General features: G+C 31.6%; 2 protein-coding genes across 2 annotated transcripts; both read right to left on the bottom strand.

Moving 5' to 3' along the window:
- Positions 1-2,057: 2,057 nt before the first annotated feature.
- LOC123913129 (polyol transporter 5-like) lies at positions 2,058-4,846 on the bottom strand. Its single transcript, XM_045963734.1, has 3 exons — positions 4,494-4,846; positions 3,890-4,236; positions 2,058-3,220 (listed from the first exon to the last, which is right to left on the bottom strand). Exons 1-3 carry the CDS (start codon positions 4,630-4,632, stop codon positions 2,138-2,140), a joined length of 1,569 nt encoding a protein of 522 aa, XP_045819690.1. The 5' UTR covers positions 4,633-4,846; the 3' UTR covers positions 2,058-2,137.
- Positions 4,847-17,687: 12,841 nt separating this feature from the next.
- Positions 17,688-19,019, bottom strand: LOC123914758. Its single transcript, XM_045965931.1, has one exon. It carries the CDS (start codon positions 19,017-19,019, stop codon positions 17,688-17,690), a length of 1,332 nt encoding a protein of 443 aa, XP_045821887.1.
- Between the last annotated feature and the right edge of the window lie 2,789 nt (positions 19,020-21,808).

The raw sequence follows: 21,808 nt of genomic DNA, 5'->3' as shown, positions 1-21,808 counted from the left end.
GTTGGGTCTAAATTAGCAAGGTGCACCTTTTGAGTTGGACAAAAATACCCTTTCTTTTTTATAAAAAAAAAAAAAAAAACATATTGGCGCTGATCCAGTGTCGCGCGCCTACCGCAGGACCACCGTTACAAACCGTTGATTTCCATCAGACGACCAAGAGATGATCTCATCATGGCTGTCGGATTAATCAGACAGTCCAGATCATCCATCTCCATGATAAGCCAGCGCGTGCACCACACTAGATCTGCGCCTGGAGAGAGAAAATTTCATTTTAAAAAAGCAGGACACGTGTCAACTGCTGGGTGGTTGGCGTGTTTTTTTTTTCATTTAATACTTTAAACTCAATTATTTCATTGTAAATTAATTTTTTATTTTTTTATTTTTATACCAAAATTCATAATTTTTTTTTGTCTACAAATAGAGACTTGGTTCGTTTGATTTGGACACAAAAAAAAAAACTCAATTTTTCACTACCTTTAATTATCTTTATATAATACTGTGAAACCATTTAGCTGGTAGAATGGTTTCACAGTATAACTCTCTGAAACCATTTTACTGATAGAATGGTTTCAGTGAGTAATTTTTTAATTGTTTGCTTCTGAAACCATTCTGAAACCATTTAGCTGGTACAATGGTTTCAGAGCGTTGTACTTTGAAACCATTTCACTGATAGAATGGTTTCAGGGGAGTTGATTTTTAATTGTTTGCTTCTGAAACCATTTTACTGCTAGAATGGTTTCACAGTATAACTCTCTGAAACCATTCTTCCAGCTAAATGGTTTCAGAAGCAAACAATAGTTTTTAATTACCGTTTTATCTCATTTAATTAACGAAAAATAGTTTCAGGTCTCAAAAAATTTCATAAAATATACCAAAAATTCCAGAATATTATCTAATATTTTATTAGAAACAAATAAAAACACAATTGGTTTCAGAGTACAAATCTATGAAATTATTATTATTATTTGTTAAATGGTTTTAAATAATCAGCGGAATTTGTGAAAATAATTTCATGACTTGAACTAGGGAGAGTGAGGTACACAAGAGGGTTCTAAATAATTCATAGTACTTTACATAAAATTTTGGAAATTTTTTATGGAATTATAATATTTTTAATTACATTTTTACTCATTTAATTAACTAAAAATAGTTTCGGGTCTCCAAAAATTTCATACAATATACCAAAATTTCCAGAATATTATCTACTATTTTATTATGAAAAACTAAAAAAACAATAGAGCCTCCCTGAGGCCGCACGCGCCCCCACGCGCCTCCGGTGAGAGTGGGCGTGGGCGACGCGCACTGTTCATCGTCCCTCCCACCCGTTTTATGCAGAAACGGGTCGTGCGACCCGGTTTTTGACCCGGTTCGATCTCCCTCAATACTCAACGAAACTCGACGTTCCTTATATGGATTTTGATCGTTTTTCAATTTTACAAAGGTTTCCGGTATTAGTTTTTGAAATCGGCGTTCGATTCGCACGTAAAATGAGGTCGAAATTTGGAAGAAATTTAAAAAATGTAATAGTTGTTCTATTGTTTCAAAAAAAAAAAAAAAGTATTTTTATGATGCAAATTACATACATGCCCCAGTTGCTCTATTGTTTCAAAAAAAAAAAAAAAATGGGTATTTTTGTCCAACTCAAAAGGTGCACCTTGCTAACTTAGACCTAACTAGGGTCTAAGTTAGAAAACCCCATATATATATATATATATATCTTTTAGGCGGTAGCACTTTTCTACTCCTCTTTTTTTTTTTAAAAAAAAAAAATCGGGATTAGTTCACTCAAAATGGCACAGCAAAAAAAAACATGTAAATAATTCGTTTCTTTACTTTTTTATTAGCAAAAGTGTTATTTTTTTTATAAAGTGAAAGTGTTCATTTCTAAGAATGAATCATAAAACAGTTATTCATGAAACACTTTTTTTTCTTCTTATCATTGAAATTTTGTTGTAAATTTCTTTTCCATACAACTCTTTTCGTTTGAAAAGCTACTATTTTGTTATGAGCATAGAGGTGCTCTTTTTTTTTTTTTTTTTTGTGAACAGGTAAAGAGCTACTCTAAAACACACAAATTAACCACTATATATATTATATGATATATATCACCCCTAATAATAATACACATTTATCTATACTAAGTTGAGACATTGGTTCCTAACTGGACTTGTGCAACTTGGTCCTTATCATTCTGAACTTCCTTATCATTCTTTGATTTTCTCCAAATTTTACCAAAAGATGCTTCCATTTCTTCAAGTGTTTTCCCTTGTGTTTCAGGAAGCATAATATAAAAAAATATCCAAGCAATTAAAGCAATACCTCCAAAGAGGTAAAAACCTCCACCAATTGTAATTGCCTTAGCTAAGGACAAAAACGTCATTGAAATAACCCCACTTGTGAGCCTATTCACCACAACTCCCATAGCACAACCTTGTGCTCTTAACCTCAAAGGAAAAATTTCACTACTATAAACCCATGTGATAGGTCCAGCACCAATTGAAAAAGTTGCCACATAAGACAAAACAGTTGCTATACTCAATCCAACGGCCCAATTTAGCTTTGTTGGCGAATGATCAATAATCGTAAGGCTGGTAGCGAGCGTGAGAAGCGAGACTACCATACCACCAACACTAGTGAGTAACAACGGACGACGACCATAACGATCCAACATAAAAGTAGCAACCAAAATAAACATTGTTTTAACAAATCCAACGGCTATAGTTGCAAGTAGAAGATGTGTATCACCGTTGATTCCAGCTTTTTTGAAGATTGTAGGACTATATAGAACGACGGCGTCTATACCAGAAGCTTGTTGAAAAAAGTGAATTCCTAATGCTGCGATTACAATATGACGAACTGTGGGTGTAGGATAAAGGAAAAGCTCTTTCCATACACCTTCACCCGTGTTTTTAATTTTGACCTCAACGACGTCGTCTGTACATTCTTCAGGTATTCCAGCGGCTTGTTTTATTTCGGCTAATCTTAGTTGAGCTTCTTCTTTGGAATCTGATGTTTTGTTGAGTACTTTTGTGGCATCTCCTAAACGACCTTTCATTACAAGCCAACGTGGTGACTCTGGCATGGCTAAAACTCCAACGGCTAGGATTACCGATGGAATTGCGCCGATTCCAAGCATCATTCTCCAACCTAGTTTAAGTGATAGTTTGGAAAATGCATAGTTTGATATGTATCCAAGTAATATTCCACCGTTTATAAAAACCTGCAATTATACAATCAATTTTAAATTTGATGCTCATTTGGCTTGGTTACATTATCAAATATTGTGTACTTTTAGTTCCATTACATAATTTTTGGACATCAAATACCTTTAATTGGAACACATGACAACAAATGAAGTGAGGGCAATTGTGAGTTTTAGTCAACAATTAGCTTTCTTATATTGTATTGATTTGTGCAAAAAAAAATCAATTCAAATAATCATTTTTTTAAACCTATAGTTTCGTACTACGAATATAAAATAGATATAAATAGTAAAGAGTAACAACAAAATGTGTTTAAAATAATTGATTTTGCAATTAAAAAAAGATTAACGGTGTAGTTTATTACATGTTTGTCTTCTATTTATGTGTAATTATATATACTAGGTAGTATTCATCTAAATGAAATTTGCATTAAAATATAGCAATAGGGAAAAAATAATATTTAAAATTCAAATATTATATGGTAAAAAAAAAAAAATAAATAGTTTTGTAATACAAAATAAAATAGCTTTTCTTATTTCTAAAAAACAAACTCTTAATTATTAAATATCAAAAATACTTCTTTTAAAATCTATAGCAAGCTGTCATTAAATATACTTCCTCCAATCTCATATATAAATAAATTTTCACTTTTTATTTCGGTTCTAATAATAAGGGAGGATGCTAACCTCGGGAAAAGAAGTAAGGAAGCCACGAGAGGAAGCGGGAGAGACTTCAGCAGTGTAAACAGGGGCAATCATGAGGGCATAGCCGATGCCAACGCCAGCAACGAAGCGGCCAAACATGAGAAATGCGTAGTTTGGTGAGAAACCCATGAGTAAGGCTCCAACAAAAAAGATGGCACCGGCAAGAACAATGGTGTAACGACGACCAATCCAATCAGAGGTTCTTCCAGCTAGACATGAACCAATGAGAGAGTAGATGTTGATGATTCCTAAGAGAACCTCAATTTGTACATCCGACACTCTAAGATCTCTTTTTATGTAGATTGCTGCTCCACTCATAACTCCAATATCTATAATAACATGATGATGTGTTAAAAATCAACATTTTTTTCTTTCTTCGGAGAAATTAGATATGAGAAGAAAAAAAATTACATTTTAGATTTATAGAATATTTAATGTATTTGGTCTATAATATGTATTAGATACATCAAACATTCTATTAATCTACAAAGTAAATTTTTTCGTATAATAATGATCGGAGGAGGGAGTATATAATAATAAATAAATTATAAATACAAAATATGAGATGGTGTAGTGTAGTAATTACCATAGCCAAGCAAAATGGAAGTCATGGAAGCTAAAATAGCACAAGCAAAAGCATACTTGTTTCTTTTGGGCTTCTTTTGAGGATCAAAATCATGAAGTGAATTTTGAGCTTTTGCTTCAACTACCTTACCCTCACTCATCTTGACACAATATGAGAAACTATCTCTCACCCACAAATAATAACTTATCTATATTTGTTTGTGACTGTTTAAGTATATAAGAGATCTAGTTTGCAAGTGGGTTATATAGGCCAAATACTTGCATCATCGTAGACCAATAAGTCTTCCCACATGTTATGGGTAGAGTGGAATTTTCAACACTCTCTATCTTTCAAATGAATGATTCTTTTGATTTTCTTTAAAATGGACTCTTTTGATTTTCACGACAATATTAATCATATGTTTTATAATTTTATTTTCTAATTAGTAGTATTATCTCCATCACTCTTAAGTTATTACACCCGTTCTAATAATATGACATTTTTTCAATATTTTGTTGTATTTAATTTATAAGACTTTTTTAAAATGTAAGGTGCATTAGTTATATTTTTACAAAAATATCTTTAATTAAATGAAGAAAAATAAAAGAACACCATTTCTCTATTTTAATAATCTAATTTTTGTCTCATCAATAATATTAGGAATGGCAATTGGTAGGGTATGGGTAGGGTACTATAGTACTCCTTCCCATACCCGCGGTTTGAAAAAATATTTGTACTCATCCTCATACCCGCGTGACTAACAATCTTTGTACCCATGCTCATACCCTATGGGTATTCAAGTACCTATACCCGTATCCGTTACCCGCATTTTTGCTAAAAATAAATCGATCAATTATAAAATATCATATAATTTTAATAGAATTAATAAAAATTCAAAGATTTTAATGTTGAGTCATGACAATATCGTGCTAAAGTTCATATCGTTATTGACATACTCATATTGTGTTTGCGCTATATTATAAATAAACATTTTTATTAAAAATGTGTAATAGTTTAATAGTGTTGTATTTTTAAAAAATTGATATAGATATATTACTATATAATAATATAAATAAAATAAATAAATACATATTATATGAGTATGGGGCGTGGTGGGTACTAAGGTACTCGTACTCGCACCCATACTCGTTCATATTTGCGGCTAATTATCCATACCCGTTCTCTTATCCAAAATACGGGTTTTTACCATATCCATTTTGGATATTTTTTTCGGGTACCCATTGAATATAGGTCCAATTACCATCGCTAAATAATATCTCGAAAAATTATCAACTAAACTATTCTTTTGAAACATTTATAAATTTTTGCAATGTGTATAAAATAGTCAAATAATTCGCTTATTTTAAGACGGAGCTAACAATAATCAATGCATGAGTCAACAAGTTGGACACGTTATTTATTATTTTTATACCATATTTAACTATTTTACGTGAAATCAAATGAATGCAAACTGTACTCGTGGTGGATCCTAATGACAAAATGACAAACAAGTACACTGTCGACTACTGCTTCATATTAATACTATAGTATATAAGCCAATCGATGCAATGAGTGAAGATATGCAAACTATGATTTATACTTGATATCCACAAATTTCATTTGATTATTAGTCCAACCTTGAGAGAGAGATGCTAGCTACCACAAATATATATAAGCTTTACTTGTCGTTGGAGAATTATTGTTAAATTACGGGTCGAATTTTATTTCCAACTTAATAGTGTGTTGTACTTGTATTTAACCTAAGTGTGTGGTCCAACAGCAACATTATTAGGACAACTCATCTTGGTTTTTCTAAATGAAAATACTAGTTGTTGATAATTAATGGTTAGTTTATTAATAAACAGCCTCCAGTACAAGGTGTACCGAGAGCGACTAAAAATATTTACAAAGAGTCACAAAAAGAACCATAAAACAAATCATACAAGGCCCAAACAAAGTAAATGATCAGACCACCAGCTATGGTAGTTTGAGACTAAAGTCACATTCATCGTCTTCAACCACCTATAGGAAAACAGCTTGATCTTATCCAACAATTGATGAGAAGTACTTGTTGAGCCGCCGAATAATCTATGATTTCTTTCCGTCCCCATAATCCAAACACAAGCAAGCCAAATAAGCTGCATAAAAGACTGTCGTGCACAAGAACCGTCTGCTGAAGAAGTAAACTGGACAAAATGATCACCCAAAGAAGTGTAGTCCACCATATAAATGTCAATCCACGATCGAACCAAAGCCCAAAGAGAACCGTATGTGCTTTCACCCTACCTCCCTCCAAACCATATCGAGCCTCTGGCACTCTAAACCACAGACCCTCTCTATCCACCAACAACCTCCAACACAATTTCCCTAACAAAACTAAATTAAACTCCCTCAACTGCCGAACCCCCAAACCCCCATACTCCTTACGCAGACAAATAGTTTTCCAGTTAATCCAAGAGGTTTTCCTAACATCCTTACTCCCCTCCCCCCCCCCCCCCCCCCCCAAAAAAAAAAAAAATTAAAATTAAAATAATAATAATAATAATAATCAAAGAGATTCAATAGAAGAGATAGTACCTGAGAGAGCTTTGAAGAAGGAAAGAGCATAGACAGGTAGAGAGGTTAAGACAGACTTAAGCAGTATTAGACGTCCACCGAAAGAAAGCGACTCTTCCACCCAGATAATCTATTCTTTATACGAGCAAGCACCGGTTCCCATAAAGCCAAACGCGCCGGATCGCCACCAATGGTTAGTTTAGTTTTAAAGTTTGAATTCTAACATCTTTCTTAAAACATATTTGATTAATACAATATTACTTAGCGCTTAGGTGAGATAACATAGATCTCTTCTAATTTAATCAAGATCCTGAGTTCGCTTTGTTTTGAACATTTGTGATCTCATAATCCATTATTTTTTGTTGGCTGTGAGATCACAAATGTTCGATCAATTGTTTTGTTGCTTTCGTTGGTATTGCTTTAGCTTGTGTTGCTTAGTTAATAACAGCCGCTTACACTATAGGTTTGCATAAAATTTGGCTAGCATGTGAAACTCCTCTTTAGTTGTAAATGTTTCATACATTTGTAGCTAGCTTGTGCTTTTTTTTTTTTTTTTTGAGAAGTAGCTAGCTTGTGCTTGAAAACTCATAAATAGATGGTAATATTTTACGATTGTTAATTGAGTGGTGCTATATACAGCGAACCACTTTCTCGTGAAAATTCACGAAACCCCAAATTTTCACGGCACAACATGAATTGAAAAGGATACAATGAAATAGCAACAAGAAGTTCCAGAAAAAACCAAAAAATCTTGTCAAAACCACACACTCAAGACCAAACATAAAACACACTAAAAAAAACACAAACTTCCTTGTTGCTATCAATAAAACACACATTCAAAACATTGCTAAATCACTTAATCTTGTGGTCTATGGTAATTTGTAGAACTTTTTTTGTTTTTAATCAGGTAATTTCTGAAACTTAAACAGAGTATTTAGTGCTTAACTAGATGAAAAATATGTTGATAATTGATAAAATAGTCAACAAACAACTGCAAATCAATTAATTTACAGAGAAAATCTCAATTGAATTTGCAATAGATAACGCTGACGACGAACAACGACAAAGGAACGGCGACTGCTGCGACGAGGAAGGTAGAAGAAAGGCGACAAATATACCACTCGTCGGAGATGGGAGGAGAAAAAACACATACCGGAGGTAAATCACGATCCAAAGCGGATGAAATGAAATTGCAGGGAGGTGGTGAACGATGGTGATTTGCTTTGGGAAAGTTTTGGTTGTTTCATGAAGGCTGGAGAGAGAAACCAAATACTCCATTAATATTTTGACACCTCATTCGTGAAAGTTTCGCTATTTCTTTTTTCGCTAGAAGTAGCATTTTCCTTGTTAATTTCTCATATTTTTAAAGAAGATATATAGTTGTGCTTAGATTTTTTTGGTCTCTCTTTAGAATTTACACTTGGTGGACTTGCTCATTTTTAGACATGGTTTTTGTTCTCTTAGTTTCCAATAATTTTGTTAAGAAGTTTCTCATCGAATGTGAATTGATCTGAATAAGAATTTATAAGTAAGAGGCAATCCGCACTTTACAAGCCGATGTTGTAAGGATAAGTTAAGAAATTTTTCTTTTCATGGGTTTTGATGGTCCCCATGCTTGCTTGTTTATTTTCCTTTTTCTATTAATAAATTTGAGGTTTTCAGCATATGATTGGTGGATATTTTTGTGCCAACTCAATTCATCTTCATTGATGCTTAGCAAATCTTTATTATTTTTAAAAACTATTAATAATAGTCATAGTTCAAAGATATACTATATATGTAAAAGTAAGTCAATGAAATACTGAAGTTGGATGGGAGCGAGATGACATATGAGATTGGTGTCTTTTTTATTTGTCCTAAAGTGGATCAATGAATTTTAATATATTTTCATTTTCTTATTTTCTTATGTCAAGATTCAACAATGACGGGCATATTCGTGGTGAAATGACACAAATAAAAGCATTGTGTCATAGTCAAACTAAAGTGATTATTTTTAATTGATTAATAAGTTTTTTTTTTTATAAATATGAATTATTTTAAAAGTACTCCAATTTAATTTTCAGAAGAAATAATTTTTAGAAGAAATAATTCTTAAGAAGATATTATTTAACTCTATAGTCTATTCTATAGGATTATATATTAGACTTCTTTTTTTTTCTTTCTTATAACAGAAGAGTTGTCACAAAAAATAAATAAAAGGGTGTAATAATTTCTTAGCGTACTTTCATAACATCTAATGATAATTGTTTCGAATTGTAACGATTGAATAAATCTTATACAACTCCTTTAATTTATAATGTAATTTTATTTATAAAAAAATCAAAAAATAAATAAAGCATGTCAAAAAGTTTTATTTTATAATTTTTAAAAGGTTTTGTTTACTATATTGCAACTTTTTTACTATATTGCAACTTGCACTCAATTTTAATCAGTTTTAATAAATTAATAGAAGTTTAAATATATTTTTAGGTCTTTTAAATTTAGTATTTGTTTTATTTGTATTGCTTTGTTAGTTAGTAAAAAAAATCTGCGCACTAGTTTAAATAAGTTATAGATTCCAACAAAAAAAAAAAGTTTTAGACCCATATAAATATTTCATGTTTTGTTTTTAGTTCCTTTTATTTTTAGTTTCTACAAAAAATTTCAAAAATTTTTTGTCCTTAAATATTTTCTGACACGACATTTAATTCTTACTTTTTTATCAACTTTTGTGTACCTTCACATTTTTTTAATGATTTTTTTAATTCATGTTTATAATATTAGGAGAAAACTTACAAACAGTACCATACATACTGTTGGTACTGTTCTCCAATAGAAACTTGACACATACACTTTTTCTTACACGTCATTAACTAAAAAATTAACACCATTTGGAAAGTTAGAAGAGTTAACGTTAAACCCCAACTTCCGACGACGCACTCATTCTGGTGTACGATTGAAAGAATTTATACACTATCTTTCGATTTCCTATTGTCTCTGAGTCTTTTGATTGTTCATCATTTTTATTTAATTTTTCAATCAGTTTTAGACTTTATTTTAATTAATTTTCTTAGTTTATTTCAATTTTAATCACTTTTGTATAGAAATTTAGTTCCTCCAATAACTAGAGAAAATAGTTTGATTTGTGTTGATTTTTCCCTAACCAAACAATTCTTGGAGTATTATTATATCTTTGTGTGTTATCAGGTGCACTCTTAGTATTTGAAGTGAAATAGTGTCCAAGGAGTTTCGGAAAGTCAACTATGAGAGTTAGTGATTCAAGCAAGAAGTTTGGAAAAAATTAATCAAATCAGCCACGCCCAGGCGCCACTTAACCACGCCCAGGCGCAGTTCTGCTCACTTCAACATGGTTCAACACTGACTTGTCACGCCCAGGCGCCACTTTGCCATGCCTAGGCGCAGTTCTGCTCACTTCAACATGGTTCAACAATGACTTGTCACGCCCAGGCGCCACTCTGCCACGCCCAGGCGTAGCTCTGATTTTCACTTGCCACGTCAGCCACGCCCAGGCGCAGCTTTGCTACGCCCAGGCGCAGATCCTGCGTTTTTGAAGTCTATATAAGCCCAAAAGTCATATTTTATTAGGGTTCAGAGATTTTTACATAGAATTGAGAGAAACACTTTGCTAGGGTTTGAGAGGAGCCGTCGTTCAACAACAATCATTGGATTTGAAACTTCTCAACATCGATCTTATGTGTAATTCTTTCACTTTTCTTGATTCTTTGTAATTCTTCATGAGTAACTAAATTCTCCATTGTTAGGGATGAGTTGAATTTGGATGAAAACTCAATATGTTATGATTTGATACTATCTATTTGAATGAATTTAAGTATGTTGTTTATGTAATCTCCGTTCTTAATGCTTTTTATAACTTGATCACTTTTAAATTGATTTACGATTCACGATTTGAAACGAGAGTGGAATTTGTGAATGCTTGAGATTACATATTCTTGCCTTTGTAGTCTAGAGATGGATGCAAACCCTTGAAATCATTATAATTTCTGATATTCATATGCTTATTCTAAATTTTAAATTCACTAAGAGATTAGGGGTTATCTTAAGAATAAAGGTTTAATCACTAAGAGATTAGGATTAAACAATCTAGGAAATTGGTAACAACATCTTGAATGAATTCAATATTATGATCAAATTAATAATATAGAGTTAGAACCCAAAGGATACTCATCCCTGACATTTTTATTATTATCAAATTTCAAAATAACTTTCGTTGTTATTATTATTGCTATTGCAACCAAACAAACTGAAACCTTTTGTTCAATCGAGTAAAAATCACAATTCAACAGTATAATGCGATCCTTGAGTTCGACACTCGGTCTTACCGTTTTAAATATATTACTTGCACGATTTCGTACACTTGCGAAAATCGCCATCATCTTTTTACTTCTATTTCCTTTTATTCTCTGTTGTTGGCAAACTAGGAACAATTCAATTTTTAGTGCCCTTTGATTTAGTGTTGGGCTTTGAAGATTATGCAATTCGAAACCGCATAATGTCTAATCTCATTGACATCTTTCCTAAAGGAGAGCTAATGTGTATTAGAACTTCATCATTAGAAGAAGTACTTAATTTAGCCATAAAAAAACAACACAGTTGTTTACTTCATCCATGGATTTTTTTTCTTTGACAAAATCAAACTCATATCATTCATTATATAAAAGTTGTCCTTTTAATGTACTACATTAAAAAGATAAAGACTAAACCAAGAAATATCCGCCCGTGCAAACATATGAGTAATCATATTCGCTTGTCGTTTTACAAATTTCACCCCAAAATCAGAATTTAGAGCTAGGATACAGTTTATATTAGAGATAATATAGCTAAATTTTTCATGGCTTGAATTAAAGTTGCATACTTGTAGAACTTAGGAATTGGCTCATTATAGGGACCTATTGTAGAAGAGAGATCGAAGACCACCAAAATTAACTTTTAAGTTCAGACTTTTTAAAAAAAAATCTAAATTTTAGTTACTTTTATCTTAAACTTCAAAAATTAAAGAATGATTAAATAAATTTGATACGTGCATTATACAGAGTAAAAATATAATAAAAAATTAAATAAAGACTTAATTTAGAAGATCCTAGGTAGGATTGCAAAAGCTCTTAATAGATCTTTTAAAGATTGAATGGTCATTTCTGACACCAACCATATATATTCGAGGTCGATAAGCCAAACTCATACTCAACTCCTTCCTATAACTCCTGAAGACTTTTCCAAAATTCATACGTAAATTTTAGATCTATATCTGATACGATACTTGACTACACTCCATAAAGTCTAACACACTTTCCTTGATGTACTAAAAATGAGTTACTTATTCAACGAGTACTCCATATTCATTAGAATGAAATTTGTTGACTTAGTCAATTGATCAATTACAACTCAAATATACTAGCATCACATCTTGACTGTCTCTCTGATAATCCTAACACAAAATTCATAACAACAATTTCATTTCTAATAGGTAAGTATATCTTTAATTAATATGGTTGTAACATTTTCTATAAGTTTTTTCTATTATCGATTTCTGACAAGTCACACATGAATGTACGAAAATTCTACTACATCATTCTTTATTCTAGGCCATAAAACATCTTTAAATCTTGATATATCTTAGGTTATCTCTGTATCAAAAATAAAAAAGGTTATCTCTAAATTTGACAGAGAACCACTATTTTAGGTTATTGATCTCTTATTGATTTTTTCTAATTTATATTACATACTCAACAAATTTTTAATCAATGATTAATCATCACTAAATATCTAAGTTTTAATAGATATTTATTGTCTATGATGATAGAGTTAAAAGAAAATTCAACACTAGTTAGTCTTGAAGTTATATTTAATTATATAAAATAACCTAATTTAAGGGACCAGTAAGACGAATCTGACATTGTTTGTCATTGGTCACATGGTAAGTCACCTAAGTCAAAGCAACAGTATGAGTTGGAAGAACGGCCCACACTCAATTCAGATCGGCCAGATTATTAAGATGAATAACCGTGCTCTTGTTTTATTTTATTTTTTCTTAACCGTCTATATCTAGAAAAATAAATATAATAATCTAGTGATCGATCACCAAATATTTATATAAACAAATAAGCAGTTTTCATTTTCATTTCTGTTTGGGGGGAGGTTTTATGTGTATATGTTAGGTTGACGTGTGTAGTTGGTTTTCTTCATTTTTTTATTTACTTTCTATTTTTATTTTTTTTGTTTATTTTGTTGTGTATTTGGATTGATTTATTTTTTGAACAAGTTGGATTGATTTATGAGTTGTGCTATTTAAATTTACAGCAAAGATGATTATCATGAAATTGTTGTGAATGAATTGCGAGTGTCATATTTTATACATTATGTTTTGTTTGATTTGAGAGATTGAAAAATACTATTACTAACGAATGAATTTGCACTAAATTTAGTTCAAGTTTATTTATTAGGTTTCATTTTTTTTCTCTCTCTTTTCTTCCCTCAAACCAAACACATCTTAAAAGAAAATATGAGTGGGTCTAAATAAAAATGAAACTAGTCTTACACTTACATTTGTATATCTTGATGTTTTTGTCAAATATTTTTTGAGATATAATGTTATCTTTGTACTAGTAATAGACTCGTGCTATCGCACGGATCGTAATGTTACGACATTATTTTTCTTTAAGTTATAGTTTGGTAATTAAAATTGGTTGCAATTCTAAATATTTAAATCGAAAGAAATAATTACATAGAACATATTTAGATATCAGTTATAATTTATCCTTTGTAAAATAGTTTTTAAAATTTTTTTATTAGTAAGAACTTATCTCACATATGATAATTATTTTGAATTTTTTACCGTGATAATTTATCTCGTATATGATAGTTAAAATTTATATATCAGTTTGTACAAAAAAAATTATATATCAGTTAGAATTTACCCCGTGTAAAATAGTTTTTTTTGAAATTTTTATTAGTAAGAACTTGTATCACATATGATAATTATTTTAAATTTTTTATCGGCGATAATTTGTCTCGTATATGATAGTTAAAATTCATATCAGTTAGAATTTATCCCTTGTAAAATATAGATTTTATTTTTTACTTTTGAAATTTGAATATCATAGTTTGCCTCCAAAAGATAACTCATGACAACTTGCAAAATAAATGATACTGTCACATGCATTTGTTTTCAAAAGTAACTAAGTGGCTTGTGACTTGGTTAAAATGCAACTATGTCTTTTGATGAATCCTCATCATTACATGTTATCCGAGCATATTTAAGACAATTTTTAGGTAATAATGTAAGGAAGTTGATCATAATGAGTGAAAAAAGAGCCGAATCGAAGGTTGAGTGTTGCGCAAGCAAAACAGGGAAAATTTGAATTCAGGCTGCGCCATGGCGCTGGAGTGTTGCGCATGGCGCAATTGAGCAACAATTGGAAGCTCAAGATCTCTGTAGGCTGCGCCATGGCGCCACAGGGCTGCGCATGGCGCAAATGTGAGCTATTTTGGAAGGATTTTCTCTGAGACCTGCGCCATGGCACCACAGGGATGCGCATGGCGCATTTAAGGACGCAATTGTTGGAGAGCCTCGTTGGGTTCTGCGTCGTGGCGCAAAAGAGTTGCGCATGGCGCAATCAAGGCTTATGCTGGAAGATTTGATCGTTGTAAGATGCGACATGGCGCAGAAGAGCTGCGCATGGCGCAAGATGAACATCTGGGAAATGGATCCTGAGCTGGAAGCTGCGCCACGGCGCAAGAGGCCTGCGCCACTGCGCAGCTATAACTGCCTTTTTGCGCCAGGGCGCAAGGGCCTGCGCATGGCGCAGGTTCGTGAAATTATAAATAGAAACAGAGTTTCCAGTGCAGGGGTTCGACTTTTTGGATCTAAAACTCATATTTTCGCTCAAGCTCGCGACTCTTTCCATTTTCTTAGCTGAAGATCAAGAAGATGATGCAAGAACTAAGCAGGATGTTGATGATGCGCAAGAAGAAGATGGCACATTAAGCTCCTAGGTTGAGAGTTCGAGGTGAAGAGTATGGAGCACGCATTCAAGTGAGCTTTGAACATTTGTAATCGGTGTAATTAACTCAATTCAAACTTCTTTGCTTGTAAGGCTTTTATGTTTTGTAGCTAATCACATAATTGTTGTTAGTAATTGAATTTCTATGAGAATATAGGATTTAGTTATGGAATTAAGAAGTTTGAGTAATTGATTGTGTTTAAGAGATTAGGCATTAATTGATTATGATATATGAATTATGTGTTAAAAGCCTCAATGAATCACAAATCACCTAAGAAATTAGGGATTTGTGATTGATTGAGAGTATTGGATTGCAAGAGATTGAATCCAATTGCTATCGATTCATCATTGAGTGAGTTAACCGAATCAATTGTGTATAAGTTCACGTGTTGCATGCGAAATACTTTGATCCGACAAACTCTCAATTGTTTAAAAACCTTTTTGAAACAAAGAATCGAAAGAACTTTCTGAAATATTCCCCAATCAAGATGTTTAAAAATAACGTTCTTAATACAATTACTGCGATACGAATTTAATACAATCCTCGTGGAAACGATATCTTAAAATACTACTTGTCGACTTTTGTATACTTGCAAAAAGTTCATCATCTTTCAATAAAGTAACATTTGCACTCACAAGATGAAATATGGTTTAGATGGCTTGGTTACTTGACAAATGGTATGTACTTTTTGTTCAGTTATCAAATTTTTGAACATCAATTACCCTTATTTGGGACACATGACAGCAAATTAAGTAAGGGTGTTTTGGACTTAACCAGAACAATTAACTTTCTTATATAGATTAGATACGATGATATGATAATTACGAGTTTTGATGGTTAAAAGTTAAAACTTATAACTTAAAAAAAGTTAAAACTAATTGGTGCGGAAGTTTTGTTCACTGCATGTGTAAATAATTGAATTCTGGATTTACCCTTTGATTGTATTTTGTACCAAATAATTGATTTTTTTTTTTTTTGCATTTTCCCCTAGTTTCCCCCTCCTCACATCACAAATAATCCCGGTTTTAAGTATTTTGGAAGTCCCGTAAAAAGATTCATTTATCCACAGTATAACAAGGACAAATGCATGTGTCAAAAAAAAAAAGAAGGACAAATGCATGGAGAGTTCTATTTAGCCACAATTTTAACCGTGGCAAAATCCTGTATATGCTAAGCCAACCCTATATCTCATTTATACACGGTAGTATGTATTTGTTTCGATCTTATATATAAGTAGAATTTTATTTTTAAATTTATTTAATAATTAACATATATTTATAGATTATTTATTTATACTAGCGGCTAGATAAGGCGCGTTTCGCGCTTGTCTGTGTCTATTATGTAAATTTATGTAAAAAAAATATGTCTTATATTATGATAAATTTGTTAATAAAAGATTTTTGCTGCTAAAAAAATAAAATCAAGAATATTATTATAATTATGAAAAGTTCACATAAAAAATTTTATAACCTCTTTATATTTATATGTATAGATATAAGATCAAAAGAAGTATATATGTCTATAACACTATATATTAGTACAAGTTCTTCAGAAATACTTATTTGGCTTATAAATTGAAACAATTCCTACTTCTCATAAGAAAGTTTTAGGTAGTTAGGTAAATAACAGAGCTACTTCAGCCTGCTAGTTCAAGATCTAAATGGGTAGCGTATGTAATTATTTTAGTTCAATTATATATATGACCTAATGCCACAGGCCACAGCTCACATGAAAAATATTTAAAATTTAACAAATGATATACGCTGTTACTTAAAAATATAAAGTTAATTACTATTTTTATTTTTATAATTAAAATTGTGATTTAATTGATATTGGTTAAATTAAAACATCAGAAAATAAAGATGTAATTGTACTAGACTAACGTCAATTATGTTATTGTTTTAGGATTTATCAACAAAAAAAAATGTTATTGTTTTAGGTGTAAAAATGGTGAGCGTTGTGATTTCTTAAATGACTACATATTTAAATGACTTGTCATTTTTTTTCCCTCATATAAATTAATTACATATTTAAATTTGCATAATTTTTTTAAAAAAATGACATATATTTTTTTTAAGAAACTAAAGAAATTATATTAAAATGCATAAGGTGTGCTAAAGAACGTCAAACACAAGTATCCTTCAAAAAAAAAAAACCGTCAAACACAAGTAAACACAATAAAGAAAATCTAGCAAAGCAACTACAAAAGTCTTACATATATAAATTTAAACACGCCGAAGGATTAACCCACCAATGATTAAGATCATTCTTTTCTTCGAGTCTTCAACTGCTATTAAGATAAGACTTTAGTTTTATCAATCAAAGTTCCAGGACGTTATCATTTTATTTTAAAAAAAAAATACACGATCATTACGTGCATTTCAAATAGAGCAACAATAAAATTAAAAGTCAAACTAACATCCTTCTAAAATAAATGAGCGCCACTAAATTGAGTTACACGAGAAACCGTTTTGATAAAAAAATATAGCAAAATAAGAAATTCCAAACAAACGAAGTACCTCATACCAAATACTGTAGTACCTAAAAACCGCTTTTATAAAATAAGTGATTAATGGTTTTAAATTCTACTTAGCTATACACAAAACGGCTTCCTGATTTTTTTTTTTGAAGCAAATACAATCAACTCATTTCATTAATAATAAAAGGTTCAATACAACGAGGAACATAGTGAAAGAACATGCGACTAGACCATGAAATGGCCACCCTAGCTAAAGTGTGAGCCGCCATGTTCGCTTGTCGCTTAGTGAACTTGATCTCAAAGTTCGAATTACATTGTAACAATAGCTTAATAGATAAAATAATAGAACTCAACTCTGCAATACCATGATGATTGGCTTGTATTGCATCAACCACAACTTTGGAGTCGCTTTCGAACACAATGTTGGACCAACCTCTTGAAGTGGCCTGACGCATAGCCTCCAAGATAGCCATGGCTTCACCTTCAACTATAGCAAGTTTATGCATACTCATATTTGTACCTGCTGCAACAAACACACCTTGTGAATTGCGGATACACCAACCCCATCCCGTTTGACCGGAGGCTTGTGAAAAACTTGCATCGACACTACACTTCCACCACCCATCGCGAGGACGCTGCCAACGCAAAGGATCTGCAGCAATGATAGGAGGAGAGCTTGCTGCACCTGTGTCAGATATGCGGGACTGTGTTAAAACAGCGGCAGTCGCGCTATGTTGCTGCTGTATCACATGAACAGCACGCCATTCTCCAATTAAATGAGCAGCAGTTGTCGCAACACCCTTCGCCGTGTCTTTGACGCCGTTCCACACCCAATTGTTTCGGTTATGCCATATGCTCCAAGCAATTGTAGCAACAATGCCTGCAATATCATCTGTCTCGTTTCTGCAAATATCAAAAAAGACAGCTTTCACATTATCATATTGACGTATTCTAGGATCGATAACCCCACCCAATCCAGCTTCATTCCACACTTGTCTACTCTCACTACATCCAAAAAACACGTGCCAATCATCCTCCGTATTATTTACGCACAATGCACATTCACTTGGACATGGCACATACCTTTCCCGTAACCGGAGTTGAGTTGGCAGACAATCACGACACACTCTCCAAAGTAAGTGTTTTGTCTTTGGGGGTGCCCTGCTTCGCCAAAGAGCTCCCCAATCGCCTTCCAAAGTGTAATTATTATTCACCGACTTATTCTTGATGTAGTGTCTGTATCCGGATTTTACTGTGTAGACTCCATGGTTCTCATATTGCCACACTACCTGATCCTCTTTCACTTCCTCAAATAAAGGTGTTTTAATTATATTTTCTGCCACCGCTTCTGAAAAAAGAGAGCGAATTTTATGAATATCCCACCTTTTCACATTCGGTAATAATAAGTTATTAACATATAATTCGTACATACTCTGAGTTATTTCTAAAACGGCTTCCTGATTTAAAACACCACGTCGCAATGAATTATTCATTGTCTGCAAATTATTTTACGACTGCTAGAGTAACTCATTTCGTAATTAAAAGGACGATGTGGCCAAATTATTTTAGTCAAACAATTATTATTATATTTTAAATTCTTGTGCATAAATCTTAAATAAGTGTTTTAGAAATGAAGATTGATTAAAAAAGAAAGAAAGAAATGAAGATAATATATATATATATATAAATTAAGTGTGCCTATACTAGAGTTAAAATATCTTGGTCAAAATCAAGATTAGTTCCTTATAAAAACTGCATTTAATTAGGTGAACATCATATATACACTCCCTCTCTGAAGTCTATATAAGTTGTATCGAGTTAGTCTTTCTAAGACTCAAATATCACCTGATAAAAATATTAAAGAAAAGCAAATGTTACATAGTGTTTTAGAGATACTTGTTAAAATTTTAAATTTAAAATGCTTTTTTTAGTGTTGTGTAGTAAACACAATGAAAGTTTTAGTTTTTTAAATGCTTAATTTTTTTAATTTCTCTTTTTAGTTTCTTAATCAGTGCCTCAATGATACTAGCTAGTTAGCAGACTATAAACAAATAAATAAAAGCTTAGGTATTGTATGTGATTTATCATAGGCTTATTTTTAATCTTGAGTCTGATCGTTTCAAAAATTTGATTGTTCAGTTAGTCTACGGAAAAACATATTCATTCGAACTTAAATAAAAATAAAAATAATATTTAAATAGGCTTATGAATAGTAGACCAATGAATTAATAAAAGACTAATTTATTTGATTAAAATACTACTAAAAACTATACATATTTTCATTTTATCATCGAACCAAGCGAATACATATATTTTTGATGTATGGCCTAAAACGCACCAACAATTTGTGTGGTCTATAATGCACCAAAACTTGTATAAACCGGGGAGTTTGGTTCATTTTCATTTACAACACAGAAAAAATAGACATTTATCCGGTCGAAATGAACTCTCATTTAGTTGTTGTCTACTATAACAAGGGAAAATCCACTTTATTTAGGATCAATGTTGATGTTATGTGTGATTTGAAGAATTGGATCAACTTGTCTCAACACAACGGTGATGCAAGAAGGGTGGTCGGTGTTGAGTATTGTCGTCCTTCGGTCGACTCAGATGGACATGTTAGGCTCACCAACATGAAACTTCGAAACGATGATGTGGAAAACATATTCTCTATTTTTTCTCAGTATAGTACTGATATGCTACAAGTGCACGGTTCTATCGTCGTAATAAAAAGTATCGATCTCACAGTGACTAGTGAAGAAAATAAATATATTTTTCGATATTTATAAGTTTTGTTAGAAATTAAAAGTAGTAATTTTATAGGAAATATGATTTTTTTATTTATTTTGGTTTTGAAAAGATATAATAAAATAAAAGCACCCTAAAACTATGAATTTCACAAGAATATAATTTTAAATTCAATCTTTTTTTATTTGCTATGAAAAATTAATTTTAAAAACAATCTCAAGGTGATGTAAAACTATAGCAAATGTCCCTTCTTGGGTAATTAACAAGGTCATCTTGCATAACATAAAATAAATACCTATAGAAAATAAACATAAATACCTCAAGGATATGGTAATTGGCCAGATCATATAATTTGGAACATTGACGCATTCAACTCTTGATCCTTCAATTTGATGATAAGATATACGTATCATAGCTTCATAGTTACTAATTTTAATTTTCTATATCGAGTCTCACCTCCCAACAGCTAAGATTTATAACTATGATTCCACTTTAAATTTTCAATTTTCCTATTCTAATTTTCACTACTGGTCCTTCATAGAAAATTAAAAAACAAGAAATTAAACCAAGACATTCGGTTTAAGTGGTTAATGAGCTCCTCATAGGACGAATCGTTCGGTCGAATCCGAGTTCGATTCCTGGAGCCCCTTTCTCTGGAAACTAGAAGGTTAATATAAAATTGCTAAAACTTTGGAATAATTTACAACATTGAAGAATAATTTTTCCCTTGGCTTAGGGACCTTTGATTTAGCTCTACCATTGTATTGTTTGTCTTTAATTGATATATCTTTCATTTATGTTTATGTTGTTGATCTTAATTTCAACGTATTATGTTGTTATTATTGAAAAGTTCATGTTTTATGCACCAGTTTCTTGATGGCGAATATGGTTCGAACTCTACGGTGTGAACCTTCTTTTTTTCATAAATTTTATTGTTTACACGCTCGAACTTTAGAATGGGATGAGACATTTATGGAAATTCAAGGGGTGTACGAAAAAGTTGGAGAAGGCAAAAACAAATTCACCGAATGATTTGACCTTTTTGTTTTTGACAAGATTAGAGTTTTTTTTCTTCATAGAAATAGTTGTTTTTATTTATTTTTTAACGCAAAGTTGTTTTTATTTTTTGTTTAAAATGTGCATTAATAGATTAATGGTCGACTATATGCTATTTTATACCATCATAAGTTTTGCATTACTGGCGAGTTATTTATTAACAATGAGATTTAGATCTTTAAATTCCTGTGAAATAAAAAGATTTTAAGAAAGATTTGGGTCTTTAAATAGGACATTTGGACTTAAGGACTCGTTCATCTAATTCCTAGAGTGAGGCCCATGATGAAACTATTTACTGGGTTTGATTCAAAATGCGATTCTAATTATTAATTTGTAATAAAAGAGTCAATTAAAATTTTCATATATTCTTCATGTGAGTTTAGTTCAATTTGTAGAAACGTCGCATTATATATATAAAAATTGACTTTTGAACTTTGGACATTTTATTTGTTCACTTTAAAAGAATAAAATTCTAGAC

Source organism: Trifolium pratense, linkage group LG3 (genome assembly GCF_020283565.1).
Source record: "Trifolium pratense cultivar HEN17-A07 linkage group LG3, ARS_RC_1.1, whole genome shotgun sequence".
In the NCBI taxonomy this organism is placed as follows: Eukaryota; Viridiplantae; Streptophyta; class Magnoliopsida; order Fabales; family Fabaceae; genus Trifolium; species Trifolium pratense.
Note: the sequence above shows the minus strand (reverse complement) of the source record. Positions and strands in the feature narration are given on the sequence as shown.

What these genes read in the sequence shown, in the direction of transcription:
- LOC123914758 (XM_045965931.1), bottom strand. Translation starts at nt 19,019, where the DNA reads ATGAATAATTCATTGCGACGTGGTGTTTTAAATCAGGAAGCCGTTTTA.
- LOC123913129 (XM_045963734.1), bottom strand. Translation starts at nt 4,632, where the DNA reads ATGAGTGAGGGTAAGGTAGTTGAAGCAAAAGCTCAAAATTCACTTCAT. An exon ending in TTCCATTTTGCTTGGCTATG is followed by an intron (nt 4,237 to 4,493) that starts GTAATTACTACA and finishes ATGTTATTATAG; the next exon opens with ATATTGGAGTTATGAGTGGA. An exon ending in TCCTTACTTCTTTTCCCGAG is followed by an intron (nt 3,221 to 3,889) that starts GTTAGCATCCTC and finishes GTATAATTGCAG; the next exon opens with GTTTTTATAAACGGTGGAAT.